The sequence below is a fragment of the Sphaeramia orbicularis genome, chromosome 19 (genome assembly GCF_902148855.1).
Source record: "Sphaeramia orbicularis chromosome 19, fSphaOr1.1, whole genome shotgun sequence".
Classification (NCBI taxonomy): Eukaryota; Metazoa; Chordata; class Actinopteri; order Kurtiformes; family Apogonidae; genus Sphaeramia; species Sphaeramia orbicularis.
The window spans coordinates 45034154-45059687 of record NC_043975.1 but is presented as its reverse complement, the minus strand read 5'-3'; the positions used below and the strand labels follow the sequence as shown (position 1 = coordinate 45059687).

General features: G+C 37.6%; 1 protein-coding gene across 1 annotated transcript in view; it reads left to right on the top strand.

Moving 5' to 3' along the window:
• Window positions 1-432: 432 nt before the first annotated feature.
• The window catches only part of LOC115410338 (coiled-coil domain-containing protein 57-like), a 34052-nt gene continuing 8950 nt past the window's right edge, over window positions 433-25534 (top strand). The window contains exons 1-13 of the mRNA XM_030121946.1: window positions 433-528; window positions 2779-2910; window positions 4999-5121; window positions 11323-11433; window positions 13995-14103; window positions 14866-14967; window positions 15256-15413; window positions 18375-18449; window positions 19503-19665; window positions 19982-20074; window positions 22454-22619; window positions 23797-23876; window positions 25183-25447. Coding sequence (XP_029977806.1) covers window positions 2786-2910; window positions 4999-5121; window positions 11323-11433; window positions 13995-14103; window positions 14866-14967; window positions 15256-15413; window positions 18375-18449; window positions 19503-19665; window positions 19982-20074; window positions 22454-22619; window positions 23797-23876; window positions 25183-25447 — 1570 coding nt within the window. The 5' untranslated portion in view covers window positions 433-528; window positions 2779-2785. The remainder of the gene's footprint in view (window positions 529-2778; window positions 2911-4998; window positions 5122-11322; window positions 11434-13994; window positions 14104-14865; window positions 14968-15255; window positions 15414-18374; window positions 18450-19502; window positions 19666-19981; window positions 20075-22453; window positions 22620-23796; window positions 23877-25182; window positions 25448-25534) is intronic.

Here is a 25534-nt window from a genome sequence, read left to right as displayed (position 1 = left end):
GGGTCTAATAGAGCTAATACTAGGGTCTAATAGAGCTAATACTAGGGTCTAATAGGGCTAATACTAGGGTCTAATAGAGCTAATACTAGGGTCTAATACGGCTAATACTAGGGTCTAATAGGGCTAATACTAGGGTCTAATACGGCTAATACTGGGGTCTAATAGGGCTAATACTAGGGTCTAATACGGCTAATACTAGGGTCTAATAGGGCTAATACTAGGGTCTAATACGGCTAATACTGGGGTCTAATAGGGCTAATACTAGGGTCTAATAGGGCTAATACTAGGGTCTAATACGGCTAATACTAGGGTGTAATAATCAGCTCCACTTCGATGACACTGACAGGCCTTTGATGCAGTAGAATACATCAGCCAGCAGTAGAATGAGGAACCAAAGTCACAGTCAATGTAGCGGGGGAAGCATTTACAACACGGACGGTCGCCATGACAACCAGTAGCACACCTGCAAAACGGGAAGAGATATTTTGCAGAGTCTCATGTAAGTCTTCATACAGCATCAAGCGATAAGTAAGTATGAGTTTGTTGTTTTGTACAGTTTGTGTTTGTAGAGAATCATGAGCCCAAACGGAGTTTAGCATTTCTGGGTAGAGTAGTAGAATAAAAGACCAAAGTGTTAGAGCAGGTGGACCCCAGGCATTAGGGTTAGGGTTAGGGTTACATTATCTGTGCTAACATTATCTGTGCGCGTTTGCACCTGACTACGGATTTTAGTTGGAAATCATTGCATTCATGACACTTTAATTAAGGTTAGTTATCTGTTATCTGTTAGGGTTAGTTATCTGTTATCTGTTATGTGTTAGTTATCTGTTATCTGTTAGGGTTAGTTATCTGTTATCTGTTATGTGTTAGTTATCTGTTATGTGTTAGTTATCTGTTATGTGTTAGTTATCTGTTAGGGTTAGTTATCTGTTATCTGTTATGTGTTAGTTATCTGTTATCTGTTAGGGTTAGTTATCTGTTATCTGTTATGTGTTAGTTATCTGTTATCTGTTATGTGTTAGTTATCTGTTAGGGTTAGTTATCTGTTAGGGTTAGTTATCTGTTATCTGTTATGTGTTAGTTATCTGTTAGGGTTAGTTATCTGTTATCTGTTAGGGTTAGTTATCTGTTATCTGTTATGGTTAGTTATCTGTTATCTGTTATGTGTTAGTTATCTGTTATCTGTTATGTGTTAGTTATCTGTTAGGGTCAGTTATCTGTTATCTGTTGGGGTTAGTTATCTGTTATGTGTTAGGTTTAGTTATCTGTTATCTGTTGGGGTTAGTTATCTGTTATGTGTTAGGTTTAGTTATCTGTTATCTTTTAGGGTTAGTTATCTGTTATGGTTAGTTATCTGTTAGGGTTAGTTATCTGTTGGGGTTAGTTAGCCTTTATCTGTTAGGGTTAGTTGTCTGTTTGGGTTAGTTACCTGCTTGTCTTTAACCTCTGCTAGTTAACGTTACTAAATGCATTATCCTTTATCCAGTTTATTTTCAGACCCACTGGTTAAATCTGATGGTTCAGGGTTCATCACAGAATCCACAGGTTTTATTTCAGCTGCATTTTAAAGTTTTACTGTTGTTTGAGGAAGTGACTAATTTTATTCATGTGTTTATTTTGTATTCAGTACATGATATCTTATTCAATGTATTTGTACCAAAAACTTTCATGTATCCCCTGGGCGTCTTCCAAGTACCCCTGGGGATATGTGTACCCCCATTTGAGAAAGACTGTTCTAGCACTTTTGAATCAGTACTAAGTCTATGACAGCGTCTGCAGATCACAGAGTAAATGAAGGTGGTTTTACCGACAACTCCTGTTCTGTTTGCAGCTGCAGGGAATTATTATTTATTTTTTTATAGTAATTTTACCTTTGATTTTTTTTATTATTATAATAATTATTGAACCACAATAACCATATGATCTTTATACCTGCACTTTTTTAATTGATCTTTATTCTGTTGCAGGTTTAAATATTGAATTTCCTGTTGCGGGATCAATAATGTGTCTAATCTAATCTAAAAACACAGACAGAATACGGATACACAAAAGGAACCAGGTTCTATGTGAAGACGCAGAACTGGTCCAAAACAGTCAGCAGCGTTGGTACTGGGGTACATGATCCATACTTCAGATCAAGGTTATTATCGTTAATGAAAACTAATGAAATGACGAGAACTAGAATTGAAAAAACATTTTCATTAACTGAAATAAATAAAAACTATAATTAAAAGAAAAAAAAAGATAACTAACTGAAACTGCATTGTGTGTTTACAAAACTAACTAAAAAATAAAATAAAAATACTACTACTAAAAATAAAAATTCTGGATAAAATTCCCTTTGTTTTCATCTTTGCCAATGTCGGATTAATATGAAATCGATTTATTTTGAACTTGCAATTTTAGCTGCTGGCACCATATGGTATTTAACGGTCTGTCACTTGTGGTTTCCAGTCATTTTCTGGTCCCCACTCTACCTGGAAACATGGAGACTAAAGTTGGGAGAAAGCAGCAGAGTCCTGTCTAGGATTTATTTGAATACGACAGAGAAGAAGAGAAAAAATAAGACAAAACTAAAATTAATACTAAAACTAAACTAAAACTAAGCATTTAGAAAAAAAATGAAAACTGCTAAAAACTAGCAAACCTGCTCTAAAAACAAATTAAAACTAACTGAATTAGAGAAAAAAAGTCAAAACCAAATAAAACTAAACTATGATAAAAAAAAATCTAAAACTATTATAACCTTGGTACAGATCTACTTTTATTTTTTTCCAGTTCCACCATGCAGTCATTGGAAAACCATAAAGCAGGAAAGTTTGAGGCCCAGCTGGAGATTCAGGACAAGGAATGGAATCGGCTCCTTCAGAGTTCCTCCAGAAACACCCAGGAGGAGTACTCCTTCCTCAGGTACCGCACCTAGTTTTATTAATATTAAACATTAATAATATTATGTATCATTTCAATCTAGGCTCTCAAACTCATTTTCTTTCAGGTTCCACATTCAGGCCGATTTGATCTCCAGTGGGCCGGACCAGAAAAATAATAACATAATAACCTATAAATAATGACAACTCCAAATTTTTGTCTGTGTTTTAGTGCAAAAAATCCCCATTAAATTATGAAAATACTTACTTTTATAAACTATCCAAACAAAAAAAGTTGTGAATAACCTGAAAAATCCGAAATTTCTTGAGAAAAATCAGTGCAATTTTAACAATATTCTGCCTCAACGTATCATTTCTACATGTGCATTATGGATCAGATCTACAAAGACACTGTTGTTCGTCCATCAGTCTCGGTGACGACCTTGACTTCAGTTTTTGTGGGTCCTGGAGTGGCTCGTCAGCCCTATTTTTGCCCTGAAGGATCTGCCACAAAGACACTAAACACTGAATAACAGGCAGAAAATAGTTCAAATTGTGCTTAATTTTCTTTAGACATTTCAGGTTGTTCATATTTGTTCAGGTTATTCACATTTTATTGTTACAGGATAGTTTGTAAATGTAAATATTTTCATAATTTAATGTTATTTTTTGCACTAAAACAAAGATGAAAATTGGAAGTTGACATTATTTATAGGCGTAGTGTCATTATTTTTTTCACATCAAACCGAGAAGAAAATACTGAGTCTTTTTTGTCGGTTATTCTGCTGTTATTATTTGACTGTAGATCATGTTGGTCTGTATGTGGAACCTGACCTAAAATAAGTTCCACAGCCTTGACTGTGGAATTTTTGTACTTTGCAAGTTCATTCCAGGGGCCAGATTGGAACCTTTGGTGTTCTGCATTTGGCCCCTGGGACGCACGTTTGACACCCCTGATTTAAATGAACCTGCCCTGTGGAAACAGCAGAACCCTGGTCCTGGTCCAGTCTCCTGTGGACTAAAATCATATCTGTCACTTGGCACAGTTTGAACTCATGAACTAAATGACAAAAGAACATATTTGTTCATCCTCAGTAGGTAGTTTCGGTATTGTTTACATAGGTTTTGAAATATTTTGAAGATATTTCTGCTGCAGCCCAACACAAAGGAGGCCTGTGAATTATCTAGAGTTTATGGAACCTTGTATTAGGAAAGACACACTGCTGTTGAAAGGTTAAGGTGGTACTTTTTAATGTTGCAAGAACACAAACATAATTCAACATACACTCTGTTGTAGTTTGATGACACCACACTGTGGACAAATACTTGACTTTTGTGTCCAATCATTCAGAAATGTAATGATTTTTTTTTTATTCAAATGTTTAGTCAGAACAGTCATATAAGATATTATGCATGAAATCAATCATACAAAGTACACTGTTCTCTTTTTTTTAAGAAGAAAATAAAAAAGGTATCAATAATTATCACTAAAAGGAGGAAAGAAAGAGAGAGAGAGAAAAAAAAGGGGTAGTATAAATAAATTAAATAAGTATGTAAAAACTGAACAGTAAAAATGATATTAAAAACAAAACAAAAAAAAGAGGGGGGGGGTTGCATAAATACATTTATATGTATACACACAAGGCAGCATTCATAATCATAATATAAAGAGAGAAGAAGAAAGAAAAAAAAAAAGAGCAAAAGAGCCTAACAGTGCACATGTACATTTAGCATTAGGATATTTAAGTACAAAAGGCAACCGTGAACATAAGAGTAGCACAGAAAAGGAAAACACATAAACAAAATAATAAAAAAAAAAAAGTAATGAATTTTAATCTCCTAAGACCCAGGAAATGTCAGCAAAGTACAAGCTTTTCTTTTTTTTTTTTTTTTTTATGAAATAAGTGCCTATATTGGAAACATCATGATGCAACAGTTTTTTCAGATGCAGTTTTTAAAATTTTTATGGAATTTCCTTTGTGGTGGACAGTTTTCTTTTTTAATAAAGTTTTGAAACTCTTGTCCACAAATGTGGACAGAAAACCCATAGCTGGGTCTGAGGAGGTTAAGTTACATGAAACCACCTCATTTTTATTCATAAGTCATTTCTTTGTGTTCATTCCCTCATCAGGAAACACTACCAGCTGCTCAGAGAAGATTTCCACTTTAACCTGGCCTTGCTTGAGGAACGTGACAGAGAACTGGACAGATATGATGTAATGACGGCTAAAGCTGTGACAGTGGAGCGCAACAGGTACATTTATCTGAAGCTTTTCAAGGCTTTGTCTATGTGCACTTCATGAGCAATACATAAGACTGAAAGAAAAACCAATATTTGTGCATAGACCCGCAGTCCAAAATACAACTGAGCTTATAAAATATAGATATATGCCAATCAAACATGTCTTTTCTAAATGTAAAATGCAGAATAAAGGACACAAATGTGAGAGGTGCATTTATTCACATTAAAGACAGTGTTATGGAAGGTTTATACTTCTGTCCTGAGCATTATTAACAAAAATGTTAATGTGCAAAAAAAAAATTGTTTGATTAAATTCATTCATTTATTTATGTGTTTTGAGCAGAAGAAAAAAAAATATTGTGTAATCATTCGGCTGTTTTTACGAGATAATTATCTCCTCAATTCAGAAAAACAGAGCGGAATTTAATTTTTTTCAGAAAACAGTATCTCGTTAATTCAGAAAAACAGAGCCAAAATTTTTTTAAACTTATTTTTTTTTGTAATTACGAGATAATTATCTTGTTAATTCAGAATAACAGAGACGAATATTATATTTTTGTGTGAATGCAGTACGCTTCTGTATAAACTTAATGGACTTCCTCAAGCAACAATAGATTATACTCATCTGTAAAGCTACTGAGTGTGACAGCTTCCCTTTTATTTCTTCTTCTCCTTCGTGTGTGCTATTATCATTATTATATTATTTTTTATAATTATTTTTTATTTTATTTTTCTCTTACACAGTTTTTGTGTGTGTGTGTGTGCAGTGAGATTAGTTTGCATTTTATTGTGCAATTAGTGTGGTATGTGTTGATGTGTTATGTATGTTTGTCTTTTAGAAATCAACAAAAAGCAAAAAAATAAAAAATAAATAAATAAATAAATAAACCTTAAAATTCCCTCCACATAAAGGTCTTTTATTTTGTTTTGTCCATACCTTTAAACCTGCATCCATCCTGCCTGGTTTGAATAGTTTATTGTGATAGAGAGTCTGCAGTTTCGTATTCTTTAAACTCTAATCATGTTGTTTACAATGGGATGAGTGATTTTAACTGCTTCAAACTATCTGAATACATATATAAATTTAGTGGTAATGCACTGAGTTTGGACTCCATCTGCGCCCAGGGTGGGTGGTTTTCAGAGTAAAACATGATCATTCTTAATTGTGCTGCTAAATAAAACCAGTACAGGTTTGGACATTTGAACCCCCAGCATCAAATGGGAGGAACGACACACACAGATGGAATCGAAGGCCTCTGAACTTTAAACAGGTCAGCTCCAGAAACTTTCCAGTAGGTGGTGCCAAAGGAATATTTAGAAATAAATACTTGACTTTAAACAGTAAATTCATCTGTCTTATATGTTTCCTTCCTATTATAAATATTGGTTCAGGCATCCATCTTCCTGTTTATGGTATTTTATTTTTATTTTATTTTTATTTATTTGTTTTTTGGCTATAATTCCATAGGTGGTTATTTATTACATTATCATATATATATATATATATATATATATATATATATATATATATATATATATATATATATATATATATATATATATATATATCATATTAACTTATCATTTGTATGTACAAGCTATTACTTTAACATAGAGATGTAACGATATGAAAATTTCATACCATGGTTATTGTGACCAAAATTATCACGGTTATTATTGTCACGATATTGTTGAAATTGTGCTCAAAATGTTCAAAAAGTACTTATACACACACTGAAATAATTTAACCTAGCTGTATTTTGAAAAAAAGAAAAAAAAAGAAGACTGATGGTTGGATGTTGTCTATGTAATTAGAACTAGTGTTTTATTTTATTTTTTTTAAAGAACTTTGAGTCACCATGTGTATGAATTGTGCTGTACTGTATATCCCAAAAAAAAAATTACAATCGGATTTTCTGCAGCGATAACTTTAAAAATAGAGAATCAATCAAAATGCAATTTCAGGGCATGAAACTCTAACTTATTACCTCCATCTTACAGAAAACCCTATTGGATTTGCTTCAGTGTTCATGGAGAAATGGGGATCTGTGTAAAACGTGTCAGAAGTCCCTTCCCTCCAAGTTTTGTACGGAGACGCGTCGTCCGTTGTGTTCACGCCTTACAAATACGAAGTTGTTCATTGCGTTCTTGCACAAAAGTATCTTTTTTTGAAGATATTATCATCAAATCGTATCGTCAGATAGTGACTGCTTGTTTCTTTTCAGTTTCAACAAACGAAATGAACAATGAATGACATCAAAAAGGAAGCAGATTTCTGAGTTTTGCAAATGTTGGTACAGTGTGAAAATTAACAAATAAAGAAAGATATTAAATTATTAACGCAATGAATGTTCTCTGAGCAGGAGTTGGCTGCTGACCAACCATAACGAATTTACAGTGTGAGAATTGGATCGGTAAGAATCCAAGTGAAATACTTGTCACCAGATGTTAGCTTCACAGGGAACAAATGCAAAATGGTAATTGACAGATCAATACATGTTTCAACAACCAAACCTCACAGAGGTCACACCACTGTAGTAATGTTATGCACAGAATTTGAATTCATTTGTTAGTTGCCAAGAGCATCCAAGTGCCAAACTTGGAAGAAACGAACCCATGACATGCTTTACACCAGGGCTCTCAAACCCATTTTCTGTCAGGTTTCACATTCAGCCCGATTTGATCTGCAGTGGGCCAGACCAGTGAAATAATAACAGAATAACCTATAAATAATGACAACTGCAAATTTTTGTCTTTGTTTTAGTGCAAAAAAAAATCCCCATTAAATTATGAAAACACTTACTTTTACAAAGTATTCAAACAAAAAAGATGTGAATAACCTGAAAAAACTGAAATTTCTTAAGAAAAATCTGTGCAATTTTAACAATATTCTGCCTCAACTTATCATTTCTACATGTGCATTATGGATCAGATCTACAAAGACACTAAACACTGAGGAACAGGCAGAAAATAGTTCAAATTGTGCTGAATTTTCTTTAGACATTTTAGGTTGTTCATATTTGTTCAGGTTATTCACATTTTATTGTTACAGGATAGTTTGTAAATGTAAATACTTTCATAATTTAATAATTTTTGCACTAAAACAAAGACAAAAATTTGAAGTTGTCATTATTTATAGGCATAGTGTAATATTATTTTTTTCACATCAAACCTAGAAGAAAATCTGGAGCCATTCTTTTTTGTCGGTTCTTCTGCTGTTATTATTTGACTGTAGATCATATTGGTCTGTATGTGGAACCGGAACTAAAATGAGTTCCACAGCCTTGACTGTGGAATTTTTGCACATTGTAAATTCATCCCAGGGGCAGGACTGGAACCTTTGGCGGGACGCATTTGGGCCCCGGGACGCATGTTTGGGACCCCTGATTTACAAAGACCCACCTTTCTCTGTGACCACTGAACCAAATTAAATGGGGTTTTCTGCCAGATGGAGGTAACATGTTATAGTTTCATACCCTGAACTAACATTTAGATTGTTTAATTATTTTGAAAGTTATCAATGCGGAAAGTCTGATAGTAATTTTTTTGGGGACATACAGTACAAATAAACATGTCTTGCCACATGTCATATGTTGAAGACTAGGGCTGTGTATTGGCAAGAATCTGGTGAAACGATACAAATCACAATTCCTTTTACATTTTCTCAACATACTGTGCTGTTTGGGCACAGCTGTGAACTGAAACGGTTACAGGCCTAGTAAGTTGTGTTTGTGTGTTTGGAGTTGAAGCTGTGGATCAGTTGGACTCACCGCTGTTTGTAGACACTCTGCTGAGACTGGAAACAGATCTGATGAAGTGGGTTTAAGGTTTGTTGGATGGTTCCACAGACACGTCTGCAGCTCTGCTCACACTGGGAACAACTTTTACTTTCATTTCTGGGAGGTGATCTTTGTTCTGTGGAATGTGGCTCCACCTCTGATCTGTTTCCTGTTTGATGTGACGGTGAAATCCAAGTGTGTGTTGTTTTATCCCAGAGCATAGACGACATGTGGAAGGGTGCTGGTTCTGTAAATACATGTGTGGAAGTGTGGATGTGTAGGAACAGCAGTTAGAGCATTATCTGTGCAGTCAGCTGTTGAAGCTGCAGGTTAGGCTCCAAAATATTCCCAGCTGTCAGGCTGTTGTGTTCTTTTGTGGTGTTCTGTCTGTGTTTGGATCCTCCTTTTACTGTGTCAGTCCTGTGCACATGTTTTTTTAATGTTTCAGTCACTTCGGGGATAGTGGGGGTCACCAGTCTGTGGCACCCTTATTTTGGGGGTCATGAGTTTCAAAGTGTGTGAAGCCCTGGTCTACAGGGTGGGGAAGCAAAATTTACAATATTTTGAGGCTGTCATATCAGTACCGGACTCTTGTATGTTTTGTCTGTCTTGTGTGTCACTTCCTGTTTTGTTTTGTTAATCCTCCTCTTGTGTCATGTCTGGTGTCTTTGCTTCCTCTCCCTGATTGTTTCACCTGTGTTGATTACCTGTCTCCGCCCTGATTTGTTCCACCTGTGTCTCATTGTCTTCCCTCCCTTCTGTGTATTTAAGCCCTGTGTTTTCCCCTGTCCTGTGCCAGTTCGTATTCCTTCCTTGTGTTGTGATTACCTACCAGCGATTCCCTGAACCTGTTCATCTGCCTGCCTGTCTGTTCGTTCCTGACCCGGTTTGTTCCTCGTTTTCTGAGCCTGCCTGATCCCCATTGGTACCTCTGCCTGATTCTGCTACACTGGTTTTCGACTTTCTGCCTGGACTCACGGTTTGTGCTTTTGCTTTTCCCCCATGTACCGTTGCCTGTTTTTTGGATCTCCTGTGTATGACCTGGTCTGTCCCCTGACATTTCTCTGCTTGTTTTTAGTCGGATTCCCCTCGTGTGCTCCCGACCCGGGCAGAGAGCTCCCCTTACTGGATTCGGACGTCGTGACGAATTCACGCTGTCTAACCTGCGAGGATTCTCTAAAGAAACCTTTTTGTGAACTGTTAATTCTGTCCGTGTTTAATAAACACTCATTAACTTTATTCCCGTCTGTTGGTTGTGCATTTGGGTCCAAGTCTTGTGTCTCTGGTTCTAACAGAGGCAGGGATTGAAAGACATTGTATGACCAATTAGTTTATTGAAAGTCATGAGAATTTATTTGCCACAAGAAAATGTACATAATAGAAAATGTTTTTATTCTATGTGTCCTCCTTCTTTCTCAATAACTGCCTTCACACGCTTCCTGAGACTTGCGCAAGTGTTCCTCAAATATTGGGGTGACAACTTCTCCCATTCTTCTTTAATAGTATCTTCCAGACTTTCTCGTAATAGTTTTGCTCATAGTCATTCTCTTCTTTCCATTATGGACACTCCAACTATTTTTGAAATCTCCTTTGGTGTGACGAGTGCATTCAGCAAATCACACACTCTTTGACGTTTGCTTTCCTGATTACACATATGGGCAAAAGTTTCTGAAAAGGTATGGATAATAGTGTTAGGTATGATTATGACATCGATATATGTTTGGTTTCAAAACAATTGACGTAGTGCCTGCTGATTAAAAACAACTAAATGCTCATTGTAAATTTTGCTTCCCCACCCTGTAGGATCATGATACAACATATCACAATGTATCATGATACTGTTTAAAAGGCAATTTTTGGTTTGTTTCTTTTTTTAAAATGATTATTTCCTTGAAGAACTGAATTACATCATAAATCTGCACAAATACTAAACATATTTTTATTTGATCAGAACAGGATCTAATGGTATATCACAAAATGGTCCTGTGTTCAAACTGAAATTATGTTTTACAGACATTACAGTTTAAGATCCTGTTCAAATGTTGATATTCTGTTAGTTCAGGACTGACATCAGAACATTATTTTTGTCCCATAAAAGGAACTAACATCTGCCTCTCAGACAGTAAAAAGTGCTTTTAGGATGCATCAAATAACCATTATTTAATAAAAGAGCGTTAAATAATAATGAATAAAATATCAACAATAAAGAAAAACAAAAAACAAAAATGAACCTCTGCCCTCTGCCATATCTGCATTTGAATAAATACCTAAAAATATTGATACAGTACTATTTTAATATCAATACAGTATCATGAAATGAAATATGGCAATATATTACAGAACCGATATTCTCTAATACCCCGATTGAAGACACACGTCAGAACAGTAATGGTGTGTGACAGGAAGACATGACTGAAAACTGGTTTCATTTCAGGCAGGAGGAGCTGAGCCGGCTCCGTATGCAGGTTGCGAAGTTGGAGGAGGAGAAAGCTGAAGATGCTGAGGATGCCGTCCTTCACAGACTTCAGCTACAGGAGCTCAAGAAGTGAGTGTGAGGAACAAACAGAGGCTGTGCACCACTCAGCAAATATGTTTGGTCAGTCTCTGAGGGCAAGTAAAACGCCGCATGGAGCTAATTACTAAGACTGACCTTCAACCGACCACCATTGTCCAGGTAGATGTGTCACCACCACATTAGGAACTGCATATTGGTGGGTTCCTAAATCAAACATTTGCACACTAGTGGATTGGATGGGATGGTCCAATTCCCTGGACACCTCCTTCACCAGGTATCACTGCCCTGGATTTCTTTCTATAGAGGTTTTGTTAAATATATCATGTATGGAACAAAGACATGGGACATCAGCGACCTGAAGCAACAGATCAGCTGATGCCGTTGATGCGGCTGTGATGCAGCCAACGTGGCAACAAATCCAGTACCGTCGGAATGTGCTTCGTGCAACTGACAGTGCTCATATACAGGGGTATTAAATGAGGCAAAAAACTTCAATATCTACTTTTCATTTTGTAATCATTTCCACAGATTTGTCTGTGAATGAAGACAGTTGAACCTCATTGATGTGATCATTTTTGGACTCAGCTATGGCATTGAATTCAATACATTTCAAATAATTTTAAAATTAGAACCAACAGGATACAGTAGAGGTCTAGGCTTGTGTTTGATAACTTTGTGTGATTCATTCAATCACTGACTGTGTTCCACATCCATTAGTTTTAAATTCTCATGTTTTGAAGTTTAGAGACTTGGTTTATTATCGAACAATGAAAATCATGTTTAAAGCAAAAAAAAAAAAAAAAAAACATTACCAGACCAGTTTTTTATAGCGTCTGAAAGTGAATATGAGTTGAGAGATGGATGCAAATGTATGTAAGAAAAAGATGAAAAAGAAGTTAAAGAAGATGGATTTCTTTTAAAGGGGTTCAACTGTGGAATAGTGATAATTCAAAACTTAAGCAATCGACTTCCTTTATGTTAAAAGCATTATATGCATCTGTATTTGAGAGTTATGGCCGGAATTGAAAAAAAAAAGTTTTACTTCTATCTGAGCCCTTTTCAGTCACATTGTATTATTTCTCTCTTCTTCTAATGTTTTGAAATGTACAGGGTGGGGAAGCAAAATTTACAATATTTTGAGGCAGGGATTGAAAGACAGCGTATGACCAATTAGTTTATTGAAAGTCATGAGAATTTATTTGCCACAAGAAAATGTACATAATAGAAAATGTTTTTATTCTATGTGTCCTCCTTCTTTCTCAATAACTGCCTTCACACGCTTCCTGAAACTTGTGCAAGTGTTCCTCAAATATTCGGGTGACAACTTCTCCCATTCTTCTTTAATAGTATCTTCCAGACTTTCTCGTAATAGTTTTGCTCATAGTCATTCTCTTCTTTCCATTATAAACAGTCTTTATGGACACTCCAACTATTTTTGAAATCTCCTTTGGTGTGACGAGTGCATTCAGCAAATCACACACTCTTTGACGTTTGCTTTCCTGATTACTCATATGGGCAAACGTTTCTGAAAAGGTATGAATAATAGTGTTAGGTATGATTATGACATCAATATATGTTTGGTTTCAAAACAATTGACGTAGTGCCTGCTGAGAAAAAACAACTAAATGTTCATTGTAAATTTTGCTTCCCCACCCTGTATATATACCTGAAAATAAACTAACTACAAACCCCGCCCCTCACATGTATTTCACCCATTATAAGTGAATGAAACATTTCAACTTTGACCTACTTTTCCCAAAATGCAATCACATCTATTCTGGGTCACTGGCAATCTATAAACCCAATTACATATGAATTCAACCAATAGTTTTGCTCCTAAACTGTTAACAAACAAACAAACAAACCGAACCAAAAACAGTACCCCTTACCTCCCCTTTGGGGGGCGAGGTAGTAATAAGACTGTTGAACACCTGCTTTTCGTGCAGCTGATGCTCTCACAGTTGTTATATTCTAGCTCAGACCCCAGTAGGAGGACAGGCCATGGGGGGAGTTTGAGGCTCCTGGAGGATGGACAGGGTACATTCTTACCCGTCCTGTTGAGCTGTTGTTGCTCATGGGCCCTTCAGCTGCCAAAACAGGACAGGAAGTTGTGTGTAAGGATGTTTTTGATGATAACTAATAGGATGAATATATTTTTACCAATGGCCCAAACACTTAAATCTGTCAAATAAACTGATACAGGTTTTACCACCATCCTGTTGTTTCACCGTCTACTCTGACATTATGTCATTATTTAATACAGTGAGGAAAGGGATCAAACATATGAGGATATCAAGGACTGCACAGTATGTCATTGGGCACCTCCTCTGTTTCAGCATATCATTTAATGTCCTTGTTGACTCCTGTTTAACCAGCATTTATGTCTGTGTTCATGTGTGGAGGCTGTTTTCATCATTCGTGTCCTTTATCCTTTACTGTTTGACATTAGTACCTCAGTGGTAAAATACTAGTGTTTACACATCCGATGCACTGCTCAGCCATTACTGTCCTCTGATTGGAAATGTTCTCTCAACTTTTACTGTGTGTGTGTGTTTTCTCATGTGTATTTGATGTGGATGAATGCATTGCAGGTTTATGAATACTGAAGTTCAGAGGCACAGTGAGGAGTCTGAGAGGTTAAAATGGGATTTACAGCAGAGAATAGAAGCTTTGGAAGGACAGTGGAGCACACAGAGACAGGTGAACACACCAGCTGGGACCCACTCACTACATCAACTAACTGCTCAAACACTTGATGTTACTATTATTATTATTATTATTATTATTATTATTATTATTATTATTATTATTATTATTATCATTATTATTATTATTATTTTATGAGTAATGCCATTAAAGAGATATAGTGGAAAGAAAAACAAAAACAACAACAAGTAAACAAAAGACAAATCAAGCAGATAAACAAACAAACAAAAATAATAAACAATGACAACATCATATGGGTTGGAGTTAGCCTTTAGATACAGGTGTATTTTAACACCAAGGTTAGAGTTAAACTGTAGATACAGGTGTAGTTTAACACCAGGGTTAGAGTTAGACAGTAGATACAGGTGTAGTTTAACACCAGGGTTAGAGTTGAACTGTAGATACAGGTGTAGTTTAACACCAGGGTTAGAGTTAGACAGTAGATACAGGTGTAGTTTAACACCAGGGTTAGAGTTAGACAGTAGATACAGGTGTAGTTTAACACCAGGTTTAGAGTTAGACAGTAGATACAGGTGTAGTTTAACACCAGGTTTAGAGTTGAACTGTAGATACAGGTGTAGTTTAACACCAGGGTTAGAGTTAGACAGTAGATACAGGTGTAGTTTAACACCAGGGTTAGAGTTGAACTGTAGATACAGGTGTAGTTTAACACCAGGGTTAGAGTTATTACATTATTACACTCTTGTCTGTTAAATGTAATAGTGTTAAAATGTGTCTTTTGTTCGTGTTCCTCAGGAGATGACAGCAGCTTTCCACAGGTCACTCATGCAGCAGGAACATGAGTATAAGTTGAAAATAGATGAGATGCAGTCTGTACTCATGTGTCAGGATCTGAAGGTCAGTGAAGAATAAACCATCTTACAGTTTCAGAACATAATCACATTTTTGTTATTTTATGAAGAGTTGATGGAAGCAGAGGGAAGAAAAGCCAAATGTACATGTTCTGTCTTATTTACAGTGTCAAACTCCAGATGAACCTAGGGAACATGGGTTAGGGTTAGGGGTGGGTTAGGGTAGACGGATTAGAGTTAAGGTACATGGGGGCCATTGTCCCCCGAGGATTAAGTGGTTTGGAAAATGAATGAATGAATAAATTACATCTGTGTGTGTGTGTGGTTTTCCTAGATAAAGCTGCTGACTAAACAGATGGAGGGTTCTTTCCAGGCTCAGCTTGAGGCCAAAGAAGCTGTTAAAGCATCTGAGGAAGTGTGTGAACAGATCCAAACCCAACTGACACAGAAACACCAGGAGATGGAAGATCTGATTGCTGTCAAAGACAAAAGGTGTGCATGAGTGTGTGTCGTCTCCACAGTGTCAGTGTGTTTTTGAAGTTACTGACACACACATAAGGCCAGATTCTCTAATGCTCTGCACCAGAGCAAACCCAGTGTGAATGCACCGTAGAGCTACAGTGCAAAGTTAGAACTGGAAACATATGGGTACAGTTTTCATGCATCTGGTCTTATTTCAATGTATTTGTAAAAGTTTCCCTTTCACAGTGCAAAATTTGGAGAAACGAGGATGTAAATGATTCATGCACCATGATTAACTAAGGTTTGTGAGAATTGTGCCTTTAGTGGGTACTATCTGGTCCATAGAGTTACAGGTAAGAATGTTAACTAATGAGATGTTTTGCACAAGGTAATATCTTGTACACACAAATGATATGTTTACAAACCAATAACCACCTTTGGTGTCACAGCCAAATGTTATAAAAAAAAAAAAGCTTATGAAGAGCATGAGAACATTTGACAGTACTTACCAGTCTGAAGCCTTCAGAGTGAAAGTGGATTTACTCCAGTTACTAATAACTGTCAGATGGAACAAATGTAACAAAACAAAACTATGTTAAAGACAGTCATTCTGAAATACTCTGTAATATGATACAATATTGGACACAATGACAAGTGGTAAATTATTATATCAAGTTTGTCATTAAGCTGCTTCATCCATGTTGATGATTCAACATTATTTTCAAAGTGTGAAAACAGGAGAAGATAAGGAAACAGGTCGACATCATCATCCGGCTTTGTATTGAATATATTTTTGAAAACGTGGTGGTGTCCACATTTGTACTTCCTGTTCTACAGTTTCATTAGACCCCCCCCCCCAGATGACTGCAGATGAACGTCACTGTAGCAGACTGAAAGAACACAACAAACACAAAATGTTCCATACCTCAACACAAGCAGGAATATTAGGAACGGTACCTGTTCAGGTTCTGCGGTAGGCGGTGCTTCACCTCCTGGACTCCAGCCGTCATGGACACACCCACCACTGTGTGGCGTCAAATCTAACCCGCTAGTTTTCAAACTGGCAGTAGCTCCACCTTCTGCTCTGGATGCCTATTAGCTCCGCCCTCTGCTCTTAATGCCCATTAGCTCCACCCTCTGCTCTGGATGCCCATTAGCTCCACCCTCTGCTCTGGATGCCCATTAGCTCCACCCTCTGCTATTGATGCCCATTAGCTCCACCCTCTGCTCTGGATGCCCATTAGCTTCGCCCTCTGCTCTGGATGCCCATTAGCTCTGCCCTCTGCTAATGATGCCCATTAGCTCCACCCTCTGCTATTGATGCCCATTAGCTTCGCCCTCTGCTCTTGATGCCCATTAGCTCCGCCCTCTGCTAATGATGCCCATTAGCTCCGCCGTCTGCTATTGATGCCCAAACACACTATTTATTACTGTCTTTATTTCTTATTTTCAAACAAACTTTGACAGTTTTCCACTTTCAGTAATGTTCTCATTAACTGTTTTCTTGCCCGCTGTAGTTTTAGTTCATTGTTTAACCCTGATGACTCTGTAATATAAGTGTCAGTTGTTTTTTTTTTTTATACCTGCTTTAAGCCTTCATATAACCTGATGTGCAGAACATTCTCCGTAGAATAAAGACTCATGTGGACTGAAACACTGGGATGAAAATGTTAGGTCCTGAAGCTGAGAAATTAGAATTTCAATTTTGGAAAAAAAGAAAAAAGAAACAGCAAAATCACAGTTTTGTGTGTAACTGAAAATTTGTCGACTACAAATTGATTTAGATTTTTTTTTTTCACAAAAGTGTAACATATGAAAAATACCCCAGTAAACAGTGGGCAAAATAAATAGTATTAACATTTTTTTAGTAACATTTTTTTAGCTTCACTTTCAAGGAAGGTAAAACTGACATGAAATGACAATGAATAATCATCAATCAGTCAATCAAATACACAATCAGAAATCAGTTTTAAAAGTGAATGGAAACAGTTCTTTTTCTCTAAGCTGAACATTCTTTGAGTGAACGTTGTGAATTCATAAATAAACAGACATAAACTCCCAGCTGAATCCACCAAAGGGGAAGTTGCTTAGAATGCTATACCCAATGGAGACTCAGAGAAGGGAGGGCCATGCTGCCTTCAGGGGCCCACCAGAGGCTGTGTAAATCTCCAACTCTCCACAGATAAAACAGACATCTTCTACACCAGGGCTGTCAAACTCATCTTAGTTCAGGGGCCACATTCAGCAAAATTTGATCTGCAGTGGGCCGAACCAGTGAAATAATAACATAATAATATAGAAATAATGTCAACTGCAAAGTTTTCTCTATGTTTTAGAGTGAAAAAAGTAAAGTTACATTATGAAAAGGTTTACATCTACAAACTATCCTTTCAAATAATGTGAATAACATGAACAAAGTGAAAAGATAAGTGTAATTTTAACAATGTCATGCCTCAGTTTATCATTTACACATGTACATTATAACATACAGATCACAGTGGATCTACAAATACACAAAACATCTTGTTAAAATTGTACTTACTTCTCTTAAGACATTTCAGATTATTCATATTTGTTCAGGTTATTCATGTTTTTTTGCAAAATTATACTTTGTTTTAGTGTAAAAACATGAAAATATTTACATTTACAAACAGAAAAATTTGGAGCTGTCATTATTTATATGTTATTATGATAGAATTTTACTGGTCTGACCCACTGGAGATTGAATTGGTCTGAATGTGGAACCTGAACTAAAAGGATTGTTAATATCTTAGTGTAATTTTTGCATTTCACAAATTCATCCCAAGAGCCGGACTGGACCCTGTGGTGGGCCGGATTTGGCCCCCGGGCCGCATGTTTGACACCTGTGTTTTACACCAAACAACAGTGGTATTTTGGTTAAGTTGTTAATAGAAATGTGCTACCTGGTGTGTGTTTACCTGTGGATACATCTGTTTAATTTACCATGTACCTGTTTTTGATCTTTTTCAGGATATTGATGCTCGAACAAGAGGTGAAACAGCTCAAGAGCAAACTGCAGAAAGAAAAGGATGACTATGACAGGAAGTATGTGTAACTGTCACGTAATAAATGTCGAATAAAATGACCTCTGTCACATAATCAGACTAATTTTTGTTTTTGACTTGTGATCAGCAGTTTTTATAACTGATTATTTGGAGGTTACAGAGGTGCATTACATCACAGATCCTGAGCTCATAATTATGAGGAAAAGTTAAGTTAAAAGTTAAGGTGGTACTTTTTAAATAAAAAAAAATGGATATTATGTAATAAAATATATCCACGTTATCCAATAGTTTGTCTTTTTTTTTTTTTGAAAAATTGGTCATGAAAGTCTCCCGCACCTTTAAGGGTTGAAGGCTGACGTTTGGGTCTTTAAGGGTTTAAGGTGGACGTTTGGGTCTGTAAGGGTTAAAGGTGGACGTTTGGGTCTTTAAGGGTTAAAGGTGGACGTTTGGGTCTGTAAGGGTTAAAGGTGGATGTTTGGGTCTTTAAGGGTTAAAGGTGGACGTTTGGGTCTGTAAGGGTTAAAGGTGGATGTTTGGGTCTTTAAGGTGGACGTTTGGTTTATGGGTTAAAGGTGGACGTTTGGGTCTGTAAGGGTTAAAGGTGGACGTTTGGGTCTTTAAGGGTTAAAGGTGGACGTTTGGGTCTGTAAGGGTTAAAGGTGGACGTTTGGGTCTTTATGGGTTAAAGGTGGACGTTTGGGTCTTTAAGGGTTAAAGGTGGACGTTTGGGTCTGTAAGGGTTAAAGGTGGACGTTTGGGTCTGTAAGGGTTAAAGGTGGACGTTTGGGTCTTTAAGGTGGATGTTTGGGTCTGTAAGGGTTAAAGGTGGACGTTTGGGTCTTTAAGGTGGATGTTTGGGTCTGTAAGGGTTAAAGGTGGATATTTGGGTCTTTATGGGTTAAAAGTGGACGTTTGGGTCTTTAAGGGTTAAAGGTGGACGTTTGGGTCTTTCTGGGTTAAAGGTGGACATTTGGGTCTGTAAGGGTTAAAGGTGGACGTTTGGGTCTGTAAGGGTTAAAGGTGGACGTTTGGGTCTGTAAGGGTTAAAGGTGGACGTTTGAGTCTTCATTATTATCCCTGTGAGTTTTTCCAGGTTTAAGAAACAGCTGAGTGATAGTTTGGAGACAGAGCGGATTCTGAAACAGAGACAAACCCATGTGGAGCTGGAATGGCAGAAACGCTGTGAGGACATAAAGGCCCAGAACTATGTTGACAATGAGCAGCTAATAGAAGACCTGACCCTGGACAGAGACCAGGTCAGTCACACTGCCCCCCTCCCAATCTGCAGTTGGACAGTTCTATTGGTGTTATTGACAGACAACTGAATAAAGACTTAAAGGAACCACTTCAACACATTTGGCAGCAAGTTTGTTTGGAAAATATTTAATGGTTTTTTTGCCATGAGGCTGTGCAAATCACCTGATGGTCAAATGAAGTTGACGAGAGAAATCCCAAAATATGTTGTGTTCAACTCTGTAATTCAGGTCAAAGTATGTATAATATAATGTATAAGACTGTGTATATTTAGTTGTTTTTTTCTTCCAATCCTTGTTTTTTGTCCGTCTTTGCCAGACCAAAGCAGAGCTGTCTGAAAGAGAACAAGAGCTGCAAGACCTGACTGTGTTATTACAGTCTGTTCAAAAAGAGCGAGACCAGGCCACGCAGGTAAGAATATGTCCCATTTACTTTATAGAACTGGATGTAGAGGTTAAATGAGGCTGGACCAGGAATTAAACCACATCTGTCTGGAGCTCCTGTCCCTCAGGATCCTAGCATTAATCACAAATTTTCATTTTCCCTTTTTTATTTGTACAGAAATGATCCGTTTGGCTGAGTCATTAACTAATTCAAACCAAACCATTTAATCCTTGGGAAGGGTGGGGTGTAGCTCAGGTCCTACCCTAGTCATGGCACACCCAGGACATGTCCGCAGTTCACTGCAGGGCTGACGCAGTCATTTTGTCAGCCTCTTTTCCACAGCCCTAACCCTAACCTGTAAAAGGGGGGGGTAAACATGACGAATTCATGGGGCCCAGCATTTGTGGGGGGCCCATAGAGCAGTGGAGGGGGTCCAGTGGATACAGGTTAGACCAGGGGTGGTCAACCTGTGGCTCCAGAGCCTCATGCATCTCTTCATCCTCTTTGTAGTGGCTCCTCCCTTTACTGCAGTGAAGCCAGCTGCCATTCTCCTCTGCATGGTCAAGTCAGCCGCTAGCGTTTTTCTTGTGCGCTACTCATTCAACAATTGCGGTAGATGAGCCGCATGGAGCGAATGTGCCTTCCGGAAAACAAAAGTAAGGGCTCATTTATGCTCTACGTTAAAGATGTAGACGGACGCAGGGTTCTGTCCGTCCTTTGTATATTACTCACCTAATTCAGTCCGTTTTCCGGGAGCTTGCGGATGTGAACCCAGACGGAGAATATGGAGCAGTACAACTGGGAACTGTGGAGGAAGTGTTGAGTTTTGAAGAGAATCATTTCCATAAATAGCGATACTTTTCATAGAACGACTGTATGAGTATGAGTACTGCGCACTTTTGGGGTAATCCTACAACAGATTCCCTTCCAATCTAAAAAAGTGTGTTTTTTCGTCTGAAATAGGCTTTAAGACTAACTTCAATGATGAATAAAATTATTTTTTCCAATAAGTGCCTCATGAATTTGGTATATTTAGTATTAGTACTTCAGATACTATTAACACAAATACTTTGAACTACTTTTACTGTGTACTTTTGGAGTAATCATACTCAAAAATCCCTTCCAAGCTCCAGAAGTGTTTGTTTTTTCGTCTGAAATAGGATAGCAGAATCAGTGCCTAAACACTTCTGGACAGCGGTTGTATTGATAGGGACTACACAGTAGTGGCTGCATATTGGTAGGGACGTGTCCCTAGCGTCCCTATGCAATCCTACACCCCTGGCCATAACCCAAACCAAACCAAAAACGAACCTCAACAGTGGCTCGTTTTTTTTTTTACATTTTCTTCAATAATTAAATCCCAGTTGTTTATTTCTAAGCTTGATTGCTCAACATGAACGCTCTAATTCAGGGGTCTCAAACTTGCAATCAGTTGAGGCCCGTGGGATGATATTTTGTGGCCCCTACCCCTACTGAGTAACATGGTCGGACGTTGAAACCATGTTAAGTTTCACTTTTGCTTCACGCCAGCGTTAGTTATGTTAGTTATGCCCCCCCTCGCTCTGATAAATCGATAAGATACTGAATTTTATCCTTTTTATTATACCTACATCATTGAGCTTTGATGGGCCCACAGTTGCTAGCGCTGCCCCAGGTTCCACCTCTGTTCCACCTCTGGAACTCCTCTGGAGGTAGGAACAGAGCCCTGATAAAGGTGGAACCAGGATTCAGGAATGCTATGGAAAAGGAACACCTCTGGTTCCAACCAAGGTGGGACGTTTGGATGACGTGTGCGACCCCCGCACCGGGGGGATTTAAAAATGAGCGTGGGTTGTGTACAGTAAACAAACATATCAACACCACCAAATGTGAAAACAAATTATTCATAGGAAAATACACAACAAAAAAAGTGGTTCCAGGCACAAGCCCCGCCCCTCACACATATTGTATCTTATTTTGTCATGGATCCAGCTGATGACATCATATCAATCACCTCTATATAGGTGCCAAGTTTAAAGTAAATTGAAAGAAAATTGATGTTTTTATAGACATGAAATTTCACCCATTATAAGTAAATGGGAGAAAAAAAAGTTTTCAAAAATTCATAAAAAGTTTAAACTTTGAACTGTTTTTCCCAAAATGTAATCACATTTATTCTGGGTCACTGGTAATGTATAAACCCAAATAGGACTGAATTCAACCAATAGTTTTGCTGCTAAAGTGTTAACAAACAAGCAAACAAACAAACCGAACCAAAAACAATAGCCCTTACCCCCCCTTCGGGGTGGGGGTGGGGGGAATAACACAGCTGCCTCGTATTAAAGTAGTCCACAGGAAAACCATTCCTTTACTATAAGATATTTGTTTGTGTGTTTGTTCATATTCGTATTCGGACTCACACCACAGGCTCATCAGCAGACATCAAAGGAAGTCCGTCACCTGCAGGAGCAGAACAACAGGCTGCAGACTGTTGTTAATCAGATGAGGAAGGATATGGAAGATCTCACTCACCCCCAGGTGTCCCTCCAACACCACTATGCTGAAGCTGCTGATGCCTCCACAGTACCTACAGGTAATTTACCAGACCTTTAGTGGGTTTGGAGAGTCTGATCAGTATGTGTGAGTTGGTGAATTGCAGTAATGACTTGGTAATTTAACTGTTTACTGACAGGTTCAGGAACTGCACAGCCTCTGGAGTATGACTGTTAATATCTAATCCATGTACCTCAGTTGGAGGTGCTACAGACACAGCTCCAGCTCCAGACAAACCTGTGATGATGCAGGCTGATACTCAGAGGCAGAGAAACAATAGAGGAAAACATGTTAAAGCAGGAGTCTCAAGCTCATTTTCTTTCAGTTTCCACATTTGATCTCCAATGGGTCGGACCAGTAAAATAATAACATAATAACCTATAAATAATGACAACTCCAAATTTTTGTGTTTTAGTGCAAAAAAACCCCCATTAAATTATGAAAATACTTACTTTTATAATCTATTCAAACAAAAAAGATGTGAATAACCTGAAAAAAACTGAAGTTTCTTAAGAAAAATAAGTGCAATTTTAACAATATTCTGCCTCAACTTATCATTTCTACATGTGCATTATGGATCAGATCTACAAAGACACTAAACACTGAGGAACAGGCAGAAAAGAGTTCAAATTGTGCTGAATTTTCTTTAGACATTTTAGGTTGTTCATATTTGTTCAGATTATTCACATTTTATTGTTACAGGATAGTTTGTAAATGTAAATATTTTCATAATTTAGTGTTATTTTTTGCACTAAAACAAAGACAAAAATTTGAAGTTGTCATTATTTATAGGCATAATGTAATTTCTTTTTACATCAAACCGAGAAGAAAATATAGTCATTCTTTTTTTGTTGGTTATTCTGCTGTTATTATTTGACTGTAGCTCATATTGGTCTGTATGTGGAACCTGAACTAAAATGAGTTCCACAGCCTTGACTTTGCACTTTACAAATTCATCCCAAGGGCTGGATTGGAACCATTGGTGGGACGCATTTGGCCCCTGGGACGCATGTTTGAGACGCCTGTGTTAAAGTGTACAGTCAAGCTCTTTAATTTAAAACAATCAGAGATGGGTTGAAACACGGTTCAGCAAAGTAAGACAGACAGAGGCATGAAGGGAGCTGTGTGGTGTTGTTGTGTTGTGTTGGTGTGTTTTGTGGTGTTGTGTTGTGTGGTGTTGTCCTCCATTGTCCTTTTCTTCTTGTGTCTTTACCAAGGTGTCCTCACAACTGATTTGAAGAAGCAGGAGGTTGGACCGGTCCATTTGGAGTCTGTCCCCTCTGGTGTTCTGGACCAGGTACTGATGGAAGAGACTGAGATGTTTGAACCCACATCTGTCCATTATGTGTATCTGTGTTAGATCAGTGATCATGTGATCCATATAGAACAGAATAGAATAGAATAGAATAGAATAGAGTAGAATAGAATAGAATAAGAGTAGAATAGAATAGTACAGAATAGAACAGAACAGAGTAGAATAGGATAGAATAAAATAGAACAGAGTAGAGAAAAACAGAACAGAATACAATAGAATAGAACAGAATAGAATGAATAGAATAAATAGAATAGAACAGAATAGAGTAGATCTGTATTGTCACTGTCACAGGAACAATGACAATCAGTTTAACAGCTCAGTTAAATTTAGTAGCAAAAACACTAGGTACAAAAAGACCTGAATAAGAAAAATAAAATAAAATTTCACAGAGTATTGCAGAAAAAGTAGGACTGTTCAAAGGCTTCAGAAGAAAATATTAATACTCATGTGCTACTAAAGTTCTACTAGAACTCTTGAGATGAACAGGTCTTTTTTTCTGGGGTGTGTCCTCCATATTCCCTCCCCTGTGTCCAGCCTCTGCAGACTCCACAGACCATGTTAGAAACACAATGAGCCCAATCTAGACTCAAGGTGAAGTTCATTCAAATACAACGGGAGCCAATGGTGACTAATTGAACTTGGCTGACTTCATGTTGGTTTAGCATCATAGACCTGTGGACTTTTGTCCAGATCCAGGTGTGATACACATGTGGACTATATTTTGTTTCAATTGGGTGAAGTAGCCCAGAGCAGTGGTCTGTAGGGGGCGCTACAGGACCAGTTTTGCAGTTTGGTTCCTCTCTGATAAACCCATTCTTTTGAACTCATAAGGACCCAGTGGGACATTTGTGCCAGTTCCCAAATGATTTTTTTCTCTATATTTAACCTATCTTAAGTGATGTATCACCATTTATTGTAACATTATCCTCTTTAGTTTTAGTTTTTTCAGTGTAAATCATGTATTTTCATATATTTAATTCAGTGATCATGTAGACATTCATTAGAAAGACCAGATGGATGATGGTGATTTTCTGAATGATTTTCTAAATAATGTTTATTACCTCCACCAAGGAGGTTATGTTTTCATCGGGGTTTGTCTGTTTGTTTGTTTGTCTGTTAGCAAGATAACTCAAAAAGTAATGGACGGATTCTGATGAAATTTTCAGGAAATGTTTGGGGGGGTGGGGGTGGGGGGCTGCTCTGCCTCGGCAGAGGTCTGCACCCTCCGAGTGCTTCTCTAGTTTATATATGTTTCTGTAACTCATCTTTCCTCTCACCGTTCTTCCAGAGTGTACTGCTGCCACAACTTCAACAAGACAAACTACACGTGCAGCAGCTTCAGCTTCAGCAGCAGCTTCAGCATCAGCAGGCTTTGGGTCAGACTGGTGGTCATTCCTACAGATGCGCTAAAAGCCACTCCCCTCAGCTGTATTCCCGGCTGAAACAGGCCGTATCCTGTATCGCTCATTTGAACAAAGAGAAACAGCAGCTCATTGAGATGGGAAACTGCCTCCGCGCTCAGATCAGCGCTGAACTAACGGCTCCAACCAAAGGTACCAGAACACCACATACCAAAGAGTGCCAGTCAAACTATGGAACTAGTGGAATTATCCTAACAGTAATATTTATAGTCACACTGA